At 41.6% G+C, this 15,319-nt stretch overlaps 1 protein-coding gene across 6 annotated transcripts in view; it reads right to left on the bottom strand.

The window, feature by feature from the left end:
* Window positions 1-6,514: 6,514 nt before the first annotated feature.
* The window catches only part of NEDD4 (NEDD4 E3 ubiquitin protein ligase), a 2,630,465-nt gene continuing 2,621,660 nt past the window's right edge, over window positions 6,515-15,319 (bottom strand). For all 6 annotated transcript variants that reach the window (XM_069624887.1, XM_069624886.1, XM_069624885.1 and 3 more), the window contains 2 exons: window positions 9,191-9,263; window positions 6,515-9,113 (listed from right to left, as the gene is read on the bottom strand). In XM_069624887.1, coding sequence (XP_069480988.1) covers window positions 9,011-9,113; window positions 9,191-9,263 — 176 coding nt within the window. In that variant the 3' untranslated portion in view covers window positions 6,515-9,010. The remainder of the gene's footprint in view (window positions 9,114-9,190; window positions 9,264-15,319) is intronic.

Consider the following 15,319-nt stretch of genomic DNA (forward strand, 5'->3'; position numbering starts at 1 on the left):
CATTTTACCACAAATTAAACCCACTTCTAGATTAATTCTTTTAGGGGATTTTAACTATTGGCTGGGCGTTGACTCGGACTGCCTTGCGACCGACCTCAAACAAGCCTTGGATAATTTGTGTTTTTCTCAACAAATGTACTCTCCTACACATGCATCTGGTCACACTTTAGACTGGGTATGCACCCATAATGTTAATTGCAATAATATTAGTGCAAGTTTGTGTCCCTGGTCTGACCATTCTTTTGTGCACTTTACGTTGGATACGCCTTTACCTATGAAGCTGCCAATCATGCCTCTGCAACTGGAAATTCTGAGTCAAAAAAAGATCACGCTGGCTAACATTGAGCCTTTGTTAAAGGATAGCTTAGTAAACTTCCACACTGAGATGTCTCCACAAGATATGGCTATAGTATTGATAGATAACCTGGCGTGCATCTCTGACAAACTAGCACCTGTTAAACAGAAAAATATTAAGGTTAATGAGCATAAAAGTAAGGCCTGGTTCACAGATGACCTTAGAACTAAAAAAGTGGAAGTTAGTAAAGCTTACTTTGCCTGGAAAAAGGAGCATCACACAGAGTTACTGGTTAAGTATAAGAACTCTGTGCGTGGATATAAAAAGTCGATTTTGGAAGCAAAAAAAAGACTACCATAATGGCCGGATAAGCAAAGCTAAATCCAACACAAGGGAAATCTTTAAGATATTAAAGGAACAGGAAACTACTCCAGTCTCTCCCGACTCCCTAGTTAAAACTGATGCGGAATGGTGTCAACAGATTCAAAAAGGTTTACATAACAAACTTCACAAAATTAGGGAAACATGCTTAAAAAAAGGAAATTAACCATTGATGCTGGCGAGGCTGATACTGAAGGTTTTACGCGTGACCCGTCAGTCCCCCAGTTTGATTTTCATTCAATCACAGAAAGTGAGTTGTTAAAAATCATAGAGCATATGAAACCATTGCAATGTAGAGGTGATGCCTGCTCATCTATGATTATAAAAACATGTCTTCCGCAGCTCATCAGTGCCATCTGTAACTTTATAAATGCTTCTCTTAAGGCAAGTAGTGTGCCAAACGAATTAAAAGCTACCATGGTTACACCTATTCTAAAAAAACCGGGATTGCCAATGGATAATCCTTTAAATTTCCGACCTATTTCCAACACACCCTTCTTACTTAAGATTCTGGATAGAGTGGCCTACAGTCAACTTGCAGAGCACTTAGACCTGCATTACATCCTCCACCCCAATCAGTCGGGTTTTAGGAAAAAATATGGGACGGAAACTTCACTATTGGAATTGAAATCAAAATTAATGGGGGAAATGGATAAAAGTGGACTATCCCTGATAATATCACTATATCAGTCAGCGGCCTTTGATTTGGTGGAGCATTCGATCTTAATCCCAAGGCTACAGGAGGTGGCTAATCTCTCAGAACCAGCAGCCCTGTGGATCGCCTCTTTTTGGAGAACAGAACAAGTAGAGTCTGTTTGGCTACGGCTGAAGCTGACCCACTTTCTGTTCTTTATGGGGTCCCACAAGGTGCAAGTTTGTCCCTTTGTCTGTACACAATTTGTTCATGGCCCCTTTCTTCTATATGTTACAAGAGGAGGGGGTTGTGTTCTCTAATTACGCAGACGACACTCAATGTGTTATTAAGCTGTCGGGACACCACAAAAAGGATGAGGCGGAGGTGAATAGAGTTTTTTCCCTAATTGAAAAATGGATGCTGAATAATTTTCTAGCTCTTAATCGCAGTAAGACCGGGCTGATGAGTCAGGAGTTCTAAGGCGATTGGCAAGTTAAGTCAAGATTACAGCTCCTTCAAATTGGGGGAGTACATCATTACTCCCTTATCTAAGACAAACATTTTAGGAGTGATCTTGGACTCGACATTAAGCATGAAAGCCCATGTCTCATCAGTGGTGGCAGGGGTAGTCTATTACATCAGACTTTTGGCTCTTTTGAGGCCCATGATTTCGCAGGAAAGTGCAGAGACCATAGCCAGGGCAATTATAGGTGCCAAATTGGACTATTGTTGTAGCCTCCTGCTGGGCATTAATCAAAGTGAGCTGCATAGACTGCAGGTAGCCCAGAATTGGGCGGTTAGAGTGGTTCTTAGACTTCCAAGGTATAGCCATGTAACGGTGGCCAGACGCTCATTACACTGGCTACCTATTGAAGCCAGGATTCATTTTAGAGTACTGGTTATAGTTTTCAAATGTCGGTCTCAAGTCATGCCTTTGTATTTACAACAGTATATAATTTCCATGAGCAATGTACGATCTTTGAGATCTGATTTCTCTAATCTAATTATACAGCCAAGATGTAAAACAACAAAGGCGGAAAAGGGAGCATTTGAGGTGAGGGCCCCCTCGCTTTGGAACAATCTTCCTTCAAGCTTGAGGAGTCACTCCTCTCTTGCATCGTTCAAGAAGGAATTGAAGACATTCTTGTTTGACTGACCTTGGGAACATAAGGATGTCTCCAATTAGGGGATAGTGGAATAACCGCTGAGGAGTCTTATGATATTTCATCTCTAAGCCTGTCCTCTTTTGTGCTATATGTTTTTCCGTTGTCAACGCCTTTATGCCTAAGGGTCAATAGTGCGCTTAACAAATGAAATGTATGTTAAAAAAAAAGATGCCCAGAGTATGACAGAGTCAATTTAAGAGGGTGGGATGATTGACAGTGTCGAAGGCAGAGGACAGATCAAAGAGGAGAGAACAGACAGAGAATTGGAATCAAGGTTTGAGAGATCTTCACGGGTGTTCAGGAGAGGAGGAGGGCAGTTTCCTTGCCCCTGGCTGCTATGAAGCCAGACTGATGGTCGTGAAGGTAGCCAACAGATTCAGTGTGGTATATTATTTGGGAAATTACCAATTTCTCCAAAAGTTTGCCCAAGAAGGGGCTATTTGAGATAGGGCGGTATTTAGCAGGGCAGGACAAATCTGCAGATGGCTTTTTTTTTTAGAAGGGGGTGCACAAGGGAGTGTTCTTGAGAGGTAATGGGAAAGAGCCAGAGAGTGATTGCAGAACTCAGAGGGGGAACGAGGGCGGCAATATTGTCCTTGATAGTTCTAGAGAAGACGGGACGCACCAATTTGGAGGAGACTTTCATAGAGCAAACAGTCTTTGTGACCTCATCCGGTGGTATGGGTGAGGTGGAGGAGAGTAGAGGAATGGAGAGAGAGAAGGGCCAAGGGAGGCCTACGTGCAGGAGGAGGAGGGAGTGGAGTAGAGGAGAGGGAGGACAGGATTTCCTGGGTTTGGGTTAAGTGAGAGGCCAACACCGTGCAGAGGGCCTGGAAAGAAAGAGAAGTAGAAACTGCAGTATGATTGGCAAGTTCCTTACAGATTTTGAAAAGTTCAGCCGTGTTGTTGATGGCCCCAGAGATGGAGGCTTGAATATGGGCCCGCTTCATGGACCGGTTGGAGAGTCTGTAATGCCTTTAGAGCAGGCGATAGGTCAGTTCGTCAGAGGATGTGCGAGAAGTCAACCACTTCCGTTCCGCAACTCTGCACTTGCTTTTCAGTGAGGCTAGGTCAGAATCATACCAACTGTTGCACTTGGAGGCAGGCTTAATGCGGATCCTCATGACACGGCAAGGATGTCAAGAGTATTGGAGATGGAGAGGTGAAGGTTAGCAAGGAATGAGTCAGGGTGAGAGTCAATAGTACAGGTGGAGGGGGAATAAAATAAGTGGCAAAGGTGGCTACTGACACTCGCTTCATCGGTCAGATGATGGAGAAAGAGGCCAGCAGTGGGTGTGAAGAGGCTTAGCTGGGGTGCCCAAGAGCTCCAGATCGGAGGAGAGGAGAGAATTATCAGACCAAGAGAGGTGTACTGAAAGGGTTAGAGAGAGAGAGAGAGAGAAAGAGGTCAGCCGAGATGAGGGCATCCAGAGTGTGCCCTGCTGAGTGATTCGGACCAGAGGGAAGAATGGTGAGGGAGAAAGAGTCAGAGGTTGCAGAATGGTAAGGGCGCATCACACAAGTCAAAATTAATATTGAAGTCTCCGAGGAGGAGCAACTCAGAGGTAGAAGTCATGAGAGAGGAGGTTAGTTCGACCCACTTCCAGAAGGAAGAGGGAGACTGGCCCAGGGGTCCTGTATATGGTAGCAAGAGTGATCGATAGGGTGGGAGAGATGGCTAAGCTTGCAGACAAGACATTCAAAGGAGGAGTATGATTGAATGGGAATGATAGAGGTAGGTATCCATTTAGGGAAGACAAGGGCCACTCCGCCTCAAGGCCAGTTACGCCAGGATTTGGAGAGGATCGTGTAGCCCTCAGGAAGAAGAGTGTCAAAGCAGTGATGAAGTTGGCATTGAACCATGTCTATGTGAGCGCAAGGATATTAAGATCAAAGCCTTCGAGGAGGCGACAGATGTCAGAGGAGTGTTTGACAGCAGAGCGAGAATTGAGGGTAGCTAAGTGAAGCTAGCTGCCACCTTTAAACATTTTCCGATGAGGGGTACAGGGATGAGGTACCACTACCGGAGAGGGTGAGGCGGTGTAAGACGGAGGACTGGAAGGTGAAGGGAAGAAGTTAATGAGAGACGGAAGACATCTGTCAAGAAGGAGGAGGTTGGGGTGAGAGCCCTGGGCCATGATAGTGCCATTCAGGTAGACATTGATGATGCACCTAGATGATGGGAAGTGTGCCAGGAGCACTTCCCATATGGTTCCACCATTAACGGCTGAAGAAGAAAAAGGGGAGATTACAGAACCCATATGCGGAGTCCATATGCCCAGAGAGTGAAAAACAAAGATAATGGCCCTCATTCCGAGTTTGGAGGTAGCCATGGCTGCCTCCAAACCCGGGTCCGTGTCCGGTCTGGGTGAATGAGGACTTACTGGGGCATCCCGACCTGTGTGGACCCGGTAAGTCCTCATTCACGCAACCATTCCCCATTCCCATTGAGCCCCCATAGGGCTCAATGGGAATGGATAAGGTGCTAATTACGGGCCTGCTAACAGCAGGCCCGTAATTAGCGCCCTGGTCCCTTACCGGGCCCGTAAAGAACGTGTGGTCCGACCACATGTCCTTTGTGGTTCCCGCTAAGGGACCTCGGAATTGGGCGCTAAGGGATTACCGGCACCGGTCTCCTTACCGGTGCCCGGTATCCCTTACCGCCGAACTCGGAACGAGGGCCAATGTCAGTAATGGTCTGCCTGGAGGAAGCATTGACAAAGGTGTCAGCAATGGGCAGACCTGTGTTAGAGACCAGGAGACCCTTCTTAAACATTTTCCTGTTAGCTATCAGAGCTGCTGGCTGCTGTTTTACAAACACACAGAACGTTAATGGAGAGTATTCCATTCTGGAATGTAGCCAATAATAAAAAATAAAATCAGTGCTTATATTAAGAAAACTAGAGAAAAACAATTAAAAAGAGGATAAAAGTAAAAGAAACAGAAACAAAATGTTATGTTTGGGGAAAGAGAACCCTTACTCCTTGAAGCCTAAGAAAACAGCACCTTCAAGAAAGAAAAAGAAAGTTACATCACACAGTCACAGAAGTCAAGAAAAATATCGGATCTGGAATAATCATGGCACAGAATTTATGACTGTTTAGCCATAAAATGTCATTACAACAGAAAAAAAGCAACGATAGCAATAGGCGACTGGTCTTTTATAGCTGGAGGTCATACAGAAGAGGTTATTCAGAATAACACACACCATGCTAGGTTTGAATTGTTTTCTGTGGAAAGCACTCCTGCTTAATCTCACTCACAGCTGGGGAGTATAGGAAAAGGAAGGGGAACTCTATGAAACAAATTACACTTGCACAATGTCCTGTGGTGGACTATTTTCAAATCTCACACACTATTGGATAATGAGCACACAGACTCATTCATGCTTTATCATCTTTTGAAAAATCCCTTTTGAAAAGTAGTCTTCAGGAAAATAATTTGGCTTTGTAGCAACTTCCTACTACATCTATGACTAATACAGAAACAGATCAATCCTTCAGCTCTACAAGGAAGTACATTTGGCACTTATACTGCCATGGGGACTAGAGCATTTGCCAAGAAAGCCTAGAGTGACCTACAGCATAAAAACATATTTTTAATTTGAGGCCAGCCTCAGTCACCTTAAGGAGCTCTAAAGGAAACATATATTAGAACTGAGAGCCACATAAAAGAAAGAGAATACTAATTAAACCTACATCAAAAACTGCAAAACATCCTAAGACAAAAGAGAGTGGAGTTTTAAACAGCTTTACAATTTATAGACACACGACTGAACAAAGATGTATACTGAAGAGATACTTATGCCATAAAGGCAAATGATCAAAAAAGGCAGGTGCTGGATAGGGAGAATGAAATGGTTTCAACGATCTCAACCAACAATTGCAATAGATTTAAGATTGTTGAAATCACATTAAGATGCACCCTTAGATTACTGTGGTATTATGTAAACATATATTTTTGTCAAGGGAACGATATTCAAGGCAAACAACTATTTTTCCCCTGCAGTTGAGCGAACATAAAAATAAAGACCATTAATACCACAACTTTAGAAGAATTTACTCAAGTGCCAGGAACTGAGCGTGAGCTACACCTTTGGTTATACTTTTTTACAAGAAATAATGTGATTATTCAACTAAGACGTGAAGAGTTAAAAATATAAACATCTGCCCACTGAAAATAGAACAACCTGTAAACATATACAAATCCTGTAAACATGTCTGTGTGGCATTGCTTTCAAATGCTTTATGCATGGGTAATTAGGCAAATACCACATGCATTTGTACAACATTCTTGATGCTTATAATGTTTTCATTATTCTTGAAAATATACTGGGTATAAAAATGCATAATTGGGAGCACATTTCAATGAACTAAACCTTTACATATTAAATTCCCAAAATAGCAGCAAAACCAATCTCTTTACATCATTAAATGCATGATCCAGGTCTGCTCTTATGCTATGGAGTTAAGATAATGCATACAGGGGTGTTTGTTCAACTGAGTGAAAAGATTACAGATGGTGTGCTGCGTTTGAATAGTTTTAGTTTGGGTTTTAAACCGAACATTTGCCTTTTCCTTGTGCAATACACTTTAGAATGGGGTAGGAAAAAAGCTCAAATTCACACTTAGAAGCCTTTTCTCTTGAATTGCTCTTTGTAGTCAAAATGTTTTTTGTTTTACATCTGAAAGCACACAACCTTGATTGCGCCAAAAATAATGCTTCTCTTACCCTATGATGGTAGTTCTTTGAAACTCAAAATAACCTGCTTTTCAGACTTGCCCAATGGGATCCAGGGCACTGCCTTGCTTGAAGACAAGTAGTAGCACCCAGTGTGAGGGTCGGCTTGCCCCAAACAAATGAAATATTCTTGTCTACTTGATTCCCACTCCCCTAACTCGTGCATGGAAACTGAGTCGATTTAGCCCTGCAGTGGAGTCAAGGGGGAAGCACTGATGGAATGTCTTCCTTTTCTACTTGCTCTCCATGATTTTGTTGGACACAGCCATTAGGCAACTGTAAAGATGCTCAACAAAAGCTCTACGGCTGGTTCAACTTGAGGAATCTAGATTTCTGCTGCTCCTCCGCTTACCGCAGCACATATAAAATAATGGTCTTGTAGGTCCAAATTAAAGCCATGATGGGTAAAAATGAGGAACAGTAAATGATACACAGCAGAACTGGCTTTCAACAGAGATACATCTATGATTGCATAAGAAGGGCAGCGAGTCACAAATACGGGACATATTAGTACAAAACAGACTGGTCTTGTCTCCATGAGAGGTGACGCTCAAATGCACTAATGTGGATTGAAGTGCATATAACCTTTCGATTTACCTGTAAAAGGAAATAATAGCGGACTTGTAAGAGTACAAAAGCCCAGAAAAAATAATATGGGTTGGAGAATAAAAAAAAGATAAATCAGGAAAACTGGATCATATACTTGTAAATATACAAATAACACTTCTGTAGCAAAACGCCTCTGCTTCTTCTACATTATATGTCTGTCTGCTGCAGAAACCTACACTCCATATTGTTTTGATATACGTAAGACCTTAATGAAAACAAAAATGTCAGGGTATTGCTTATTTGTGGTGCTAGCAATTAGTGAAGACAAATGATTTTTTCAGTTTTCAAATTCTGCAATGAATGCATTCTTGTTAGTGCTTCCATATGCTTGATTGAGGGTGTGTTTCAGATTCCAGCAAGATAAAAAAAATAGGTAACTATTGATTAACAGATGATGGTCAATATGACAGTGACTGCACGGAAATCGAAAGAGTAACTAAATAGTACAAATAAGCTCTTTGGACCAGTAATATACCATCAATTAAGCAAGTGGCAGCACTAACAAGAGTAAAGTATGTATAGAATTTAAAAATGAAGAAATCATTTGCTATTGCAAATTATTAAAGAACAATTTAATAGTCCCGATTGTAATGCAGGACAATTTGAAATCACCCTGTCTGGTGGGGGAAAAAAAAGACCTTTTCTTTACAAACTCAAGTTAGAAATATGCTGGATCCACACGCAAGAAAAATAAATAATTGTTTGCAAATATTGTCAATATCTTCAAAAAAGGCAACTAGTAAGGTGCTTGTATGTACACATGAGCCTTGATGAGTTCACAAAGTATTGTTTTTCAATACTGAATACTTCAGATAATTCAAAGATCCCAGGTATGCTCTCCCACACGAGGGCAGCAGTGACACTAAATGCACATTTAAAGTTTCAGTAGTTTAGTTTAAAGTCCAAAATACTGCGAATGATACGAGGTAACTGTTGAAAGGTTTTCCTTGTTGGCTTGTCATCCAGTGAGTATGTAATCTTATGAGCTCTGTGAAGAACTCTGACATTGAATGTGAAAGTATGTGTAAATAGCAAAGAGAGCGCATTCTTGAAAAAATCCATGCATACTTCGCAGATTTAGACAGTCAAGCTCAAAGTATGGGAAAATATTAGGCAAGGAGATTAGAGTGGGGTTTCTTTTCCAAACTCCAACTGAGGTCTGTCAATTTGGATCTATTGTTGTCTTTAATCCACTCCATCAAATCCTTGAGCATTTTCAATTGCTATGTGAAGCTTGTCCCATAAATCCTCAAATGTCTCATAGGGTGGCAAGTCCAACCGATTAAAACTGCACAATAAAAAGAACAACTTTAGTATACAAATAGGGATAACATGTTAATGCACAAACACACAAAAAGAACTTACCAAGTGTGAGCTCTAGGTAATTTATCAGGTGTACCCCACTGCTCAACTGTAAACAACTGTGGTCCATTTGAGCCTAAAATAAAAGAAAAGGTTTCACCTCTTTAGGTCACAAACGGCACTTGGCCAATAACAGAACTTACCATGCAAACACTTTCCTTAAAAACATATATTGCATGTCCATGCCAAATATCCAATACCTACTCACAGGTCAATCAGAAATATACCTTGAAACCTACATTTCAAAATGTTCTATGTAATGATTGCACATTTTAAAGGATAGTTGGCAGCAGCGTGGATCCATACATCAAACTTTTCAAAAGTTAACTATTGTTCATGGACTATTATATTTTGCTAATCAATCATCCACACTTTGATTGGAAAGTTGAAGAGTACAGAAATGGAGTTGACAAGCTCAGTTGCTATGTCCAGGATGATGTTCTACAACAAAGCCAGTTGATATTTGACTTTTGACCGATAAGTGCCCGGAAAGACTATACATTTCAGATATTAATGTAAGATATGTCTCTAAAAGGATATTGCTGAGAACTTAACACATGCAAAATCACCTCTAATCACTTTAGTGTTTACTTCCCTGGAGACCTGTACTTCGACACAAAACAATTCCAGGTTCTAGTAAACAGTTACAGAAGTCATGAATGCTTCTGGGAAGAGATCATAAAAGGCAAAGTAACAAACTTGTTTTAGCGTGGTCAGTCAGAGGAAACGTTTCAAGCTCATTGTCACTTTAAGCTAATGAAGAGGTTTTTAGACTCCCTGCACAATTCACAACCAATACCAGCTATTGGTGTAAATAAGGCATTCCCTTAAAAACAAGATGAGCTGAGTACTATCAGGTACCCATCACTGGGACAAAGAAGAATACCAAGGCAGAGAGTTAATTTCAAAGGGTTTCATAAAACTCAAATAAGACACGTTTTTTTTCATTTAACCAAACTAGTTAATTCTGATCCAAATATGTCAGGATAGGCTACTACTCCATGGTCTGAAAAGAAAGAGGTCATTCTGAGATGGCAGTGCAGTAATAAAATGGCAGCAATTATATTACCCACTGGGGTTTAAATATCTTGACTAAGACTTTGGAATCAACGTGAACCAACTCCGGAGTGTTTCAAATCAATTTCTTTGTTCATAAATCTTTTGTTACTTTATAATAATTGGTTATACACCACCAATTAGGCGGACGCTAAATTTGTAGCAAACAATAACCCTCTGGCTAATGCATTTCAGAATTAAACCTTCGTCAGAGCCGGGTTTTAACAGAATGCTTTTCTGTTGCAGTATACCATTAACACAATCACAATAGCGCTATGCAATTCAAGACAGGGTACCCACAAGTGAGAACAAACATATAACACAAAAGAGAAATAAATTTGACACGATCAATATCAGATTCCCAAAATGCAACATAGATATTCTTAAATCGTTTTTCTGATCTTACACATTTATTCAGTGACCTTCCTTCAAGCCACATTGTGTTGGCCCTTGCTTTGAAAAGTAAGTTTCACTTAATTGGCTCTTAACCTAGAATGTGTTGGGTTTCTAAAGTGACAATGCAGTTTACTATCAACTTACTGTGGTGTCAGAGTGTGAAGTTGTCTAAGTGCCTAAAGCTATTGCCTGGGGAGTTCACTCGGGGCATAATAAGCGTGCTCAATATCATGGTAATTCTTATAAGTGGTGCCTTCTATTGAATACTGTCATAATAATTGGTTTCTCACCCCACCCTTCACTGTGTCAGTTACACTGACCTGTTGGCAGGAAACATCCCTGCTTGGGAACTGCGTGTGATGTATATTCAACCCGCGTTTTCACAGTTCTGCAAATGCAGGTAAACATGCTTGTTACTTTCTGAAGACAATGTTCTCTTTGTACTTCGTAATCATGCCGCTATACGAGCGGACAGTGTATGAAGGCTATTCGCTTACCTTTGTCAGCGTAAGTTTCTATCTATCCACGGCGCTCGCAGAGCTACTGTAGTGGCCGCCTGTGTCTGGAGTCGCTGTGGAAGCCGGCAGTAACTGCAGGCTGTACGTTGTCACAGCAACATTTGTGTACCAATATGGCCGTTCGCTACAAAAAGCGTTGGAAATGTTGGTGTGGGCAATTGACTGAATGTGTTTCAAAGTACATGGTAGAACTATTTGTGTGTTGCTGTGATGTGTGTCATCATTCATGGTAGATCAAGAAGATCTCAGCATGTGATAGGATTGATTATAATGGATGTTGTGTTCCACTATTGTGCTGTTCTCCGCAGTATAATCTGAAATATTCAGAAATTAATAAGTGCTGGTGTCCCAGATGCAACGCACTAAGTATCGTTAGCCTATCTGATTGTCGCAAGTTATTTCGTGTATAGGTAATTTCTTGCTCAATAAGTAGCGACTACACTACTATGCGTATGATCTTAGCATGGATCATCCCGTTCTAGCAAGATAAAAGTATGCTTCTTGACCCGCGTTATAAACTGTTTTTGTCAAGTGCAGTTATGTGGATAATGCTCCCTGTTTGATTTGTTTAAGATATTCTTTCAATCACGTCGCCACTTACTTGTGAAGAAATACATTAATCTCACAATTCAGTACATTGTGCGAGGATGACATCAAACTCCACTCTAGTCACCACAATTAATTATATTACATCATAGAAAGCAATTTAAATCAAACTCCTCATTCATTCCTTGTGGTGATAATGCTTCCAGTTGGTCGATCCAATAGGCTTCTCTCTGTTGTCTTCTTCTCTTCATATCAATGTGGGTTCCAGAGGCCTCAATGGTTTCTAAGGCCTGAAATTTCACTTGTGATATGTTGTGCTTCTTTTCATTGAAATGCCTTGGGACGGCTAAATTAATGTTCTTGTTCCGTATGCATGATTTATGTTCATTCATGCGGATTTGCAATTTCTGGCTTGTCTCTCCCACATGGTATAGCCCACAAGGCAACATATGCAGTAGATGCAGTTCTCTGTATTACAGGTCGCATAGCATCTTATTGCAATTTTTTCTCCTGTGTAGGGATGCAAAACAACTCCACCTTTTATTATATTGTTGCAATTTAAACAGGGGTGAGTCCCAAACGTGTTTAGTTTAGTGTTTCTTGGTTTATCATCTCTAGTGTTCACAAGTAGATCTCTCAAATTACTTGACTTCTGGTATGCACACATCGGTGGATCGGTAAATAAATCTTTGGTTCTCTCATCATTAGTAAGTATTGGCCAATGTTTGTTGATGCATCTCTTGATCTGCATGCTTTGCGTAGAGAACTTCGACACATATCCTAATGATGGCGTATTTGGTTTGCTTTTTAGAGTAAGAGTACTTGCTCTAGTCTTTGTGGCTACTTTGTCTGTTGCAGCTTTCAAATCTTCATCCGGGTACCCACGTTCTTCTAGATTTTTGCTCAATTTAGAAAATTCTTGTTCGAACTCACGCTGATCACTTATGATTCTTTTCAGGTGTAACAATTGTCCATATGGTAGATTCCTTAGGGTGTTCTGTGGGTGAAAGCTCATGCGATGTAGCAGATTGTTTCTATCTGTAGGTTTGGTGAACAAAGAGGTTGTAATATGTTGGTTATGTACATTTACATTAATGTCCAAATAGTGTATACCAGGATTACCTATTTTTTAGGTGAATTGAATGCGTTGATCAATGCTGTTTATATATAACAGAAATTCAACCAGTGTTTCTCTTGTGTCTTGTCATATACCAAAAACATCATCAATGTAACATACCCACATCTTTAATTTGTCCTTCCATTGTGTTTTGTGCAAAATGTGGGTTGTTTCAAAACGGTACATGAAAGCATTAGCGTATACCAGTGCCATAGTCGCACCCATGGCTGTGCCAGATGTTTGAATGTAGTACTCATTCTTGTACTTAAAGTATGAGTTTGTTGAGATGAAGATCAGTAAGGATAAGATAAATTCTTTGACTACCCCTATCTCTTCTTCTTGCAAAAGAAGCCACTCTATCGCTTCTTGACCCAAGTCGCGAGGAATGCTCGTATATAAGCTGGTCACATCAATCGTAAAGAGGATGTCTTTGTCAGTTAGTTGTACTTTCTCTAGAATATTCAAAAAGTGTGTGCTGTCTTTCACATATGTTTCTGTTTTTTGTATCATCGTTTAACGAAAATAATCAATATATGTTCCAAGAAGTTGCAAAATTCCTCCTGTCGTAGCTACTATTGGTCTTCCGGGTGGATTTGTTAGGCCCTTGCATTTGCTGGTTTAAGAGAAACTGAATCCTCTGCTTGTCAGAACTAGGTGCAGGTTCCCAGGGATCCTGATAGTCAAGTACTCGTCCCAGTTCCAGTCGAGTATGTCTTCCAACTGGCAGTAGAAAGGCAGGCTTCTTAGAGAACAGTTAGGAGCGCGATGGAACCTAGGCTCTCAGAAATGCTGCCGGTGCATCCGTCAAGGTCTGCGAGCAGGTGCCATTCCGCCCGCCAAGTCTGAAAGGCACCCGCTCGCAGAACTCGGAGTATGCCGGTCCGGTAGCAATGGTGCTGGTAGCCTACCAGCCCTGTTGTTACCGGACCGGCATACTTATAATGAGGCCCAATGCTTTGATAACTTTGTTTTTCCTCTGATAAAATCCACAGTTGGAAAGTCATGGGTTTTAAACAATGAACTCCCTGGTTCATGGAAAGCTTTAAGATTTGAAATTACTTCCCTGAAGTTACAAAGTTTTAACAATGATGATCAAATTACCTACAGGTTGGTAATGTCATTTCTGATAGATTTGTCCTTATTACCACAGATTAAGCATCTTTGATATTCTATTTCCAGTGCTAGCAGTCTTTGCACATTCTTTTTGGCACCAGGGGATGCAGCCGGTACCAATGTGCTTCCCATATGCTGGACAGAATGACGGGGCCAGTATACATGGAGCTGCCACACCCCATGACCTCAGTTTCACCCTTTTTCCTAGCACTCAGCAGTGAAGGGACCATTGAATAGATGGTGAGAACTTCACGAGAGGGATAGGTTGGGATGGCAATGAGAAATCTATGGGACAAAGGACTAATCCATCAGAATAAACATTACTGTCAGGCAGAGACATTGTGCCTCATTACGACTTTGGCGGTAGCCGTGCCGGTAAAACCAGTATGACTGCCACCGGAGTCGTTTTTTTCCGGCACCCAGGAATGGGCAATTTTCGGGTCATTATGGCTCCGCCGGTCCCGGTAACTGCCCATTCCTGGCCACCGGAAGAAATGCTCCCCATCCCCATTCGAGCCCCCATAGGGCTCAATGGGAATGGTGAGGCTGGATGCACCGGCATGTCTGCTCTCGGGTGCCGGTCCGCCAGCCAGGTCAGACGTAGCGGGCGAAAAGGCACCCGCGAGCAGAACTCGTAGTTGCTGGTATGGTAACAACGGTACCAGCAAGCTTACCGGTATCGTTGTTACTGTACTGGCAAACTTGTAATGAGGCCCATTGTTCTTCTTATGGATTCCTTCCTACCACTGATTCCTTATCTTTGATATTACGTTAGCAGTACCAAATTGCCAGTGGAGCGAACTCCATTGACATTATACTAGGTAATGTGGCAGGACAGCTCTACCAAAACAGACTTTACAGAGTTTCCAGGCATTAATGCTTTACAAAGGTGCTGACCATGTTGCCTCTTGGCATAGGTCTTCAGCTGGTACTCCTCTCTCTCTATCGAGTGCCGATATGGCAGCCATATCTCCAGTTCAAAGTGCTCCGAAGCGCTCAGGGATGTCCTTTACCGCCATAGAGTAGCATTCAGATATACACAACAGAAGCCATCTGGATATGTCTGCTTTGTCACTCCCTTGCCTATTTTAGGGCCGGTATCCCAAAACGTGTTATCGTCCAGTGGGAAAGTACTTGTTCTGGTGATGTGGAAGGCACAGCACCCGTCACAGGTGTTCAGAGGGATTTTTTAGACCAATTTTAGGAGGCCACCCTAGTTATAGTGACAGGGAAACTCAGAGGTTAGCCAAACCCAATGAAGGTAGGAGTGGTGAAGGCTATTCTCAGGAGAGTGTCAGTGGTGGTCAGGGGTCCACAATGAGTCCACACTGTGAAGCACACAATAATTCAATTTAGACTGGTAATTACAAAAATACTATATTTATT

The sequence above is a fragment of the Ambystoma mexicanum genome, chromosome 11, assembly GCF_040938575.1.
Source record: "Ambystoma mexicanum isolate Mex_15411 chromosome 11, UKY_AmexF1_1, whole genome shotgun sequence".
In the NCBI taxonomy this organism is placed as follows: Eukaryota; Metazoa; Chordata; class Amphibia; order Caudata; family Ambystomatidae; genus Ambystoma; species Ambystoma mexicanum.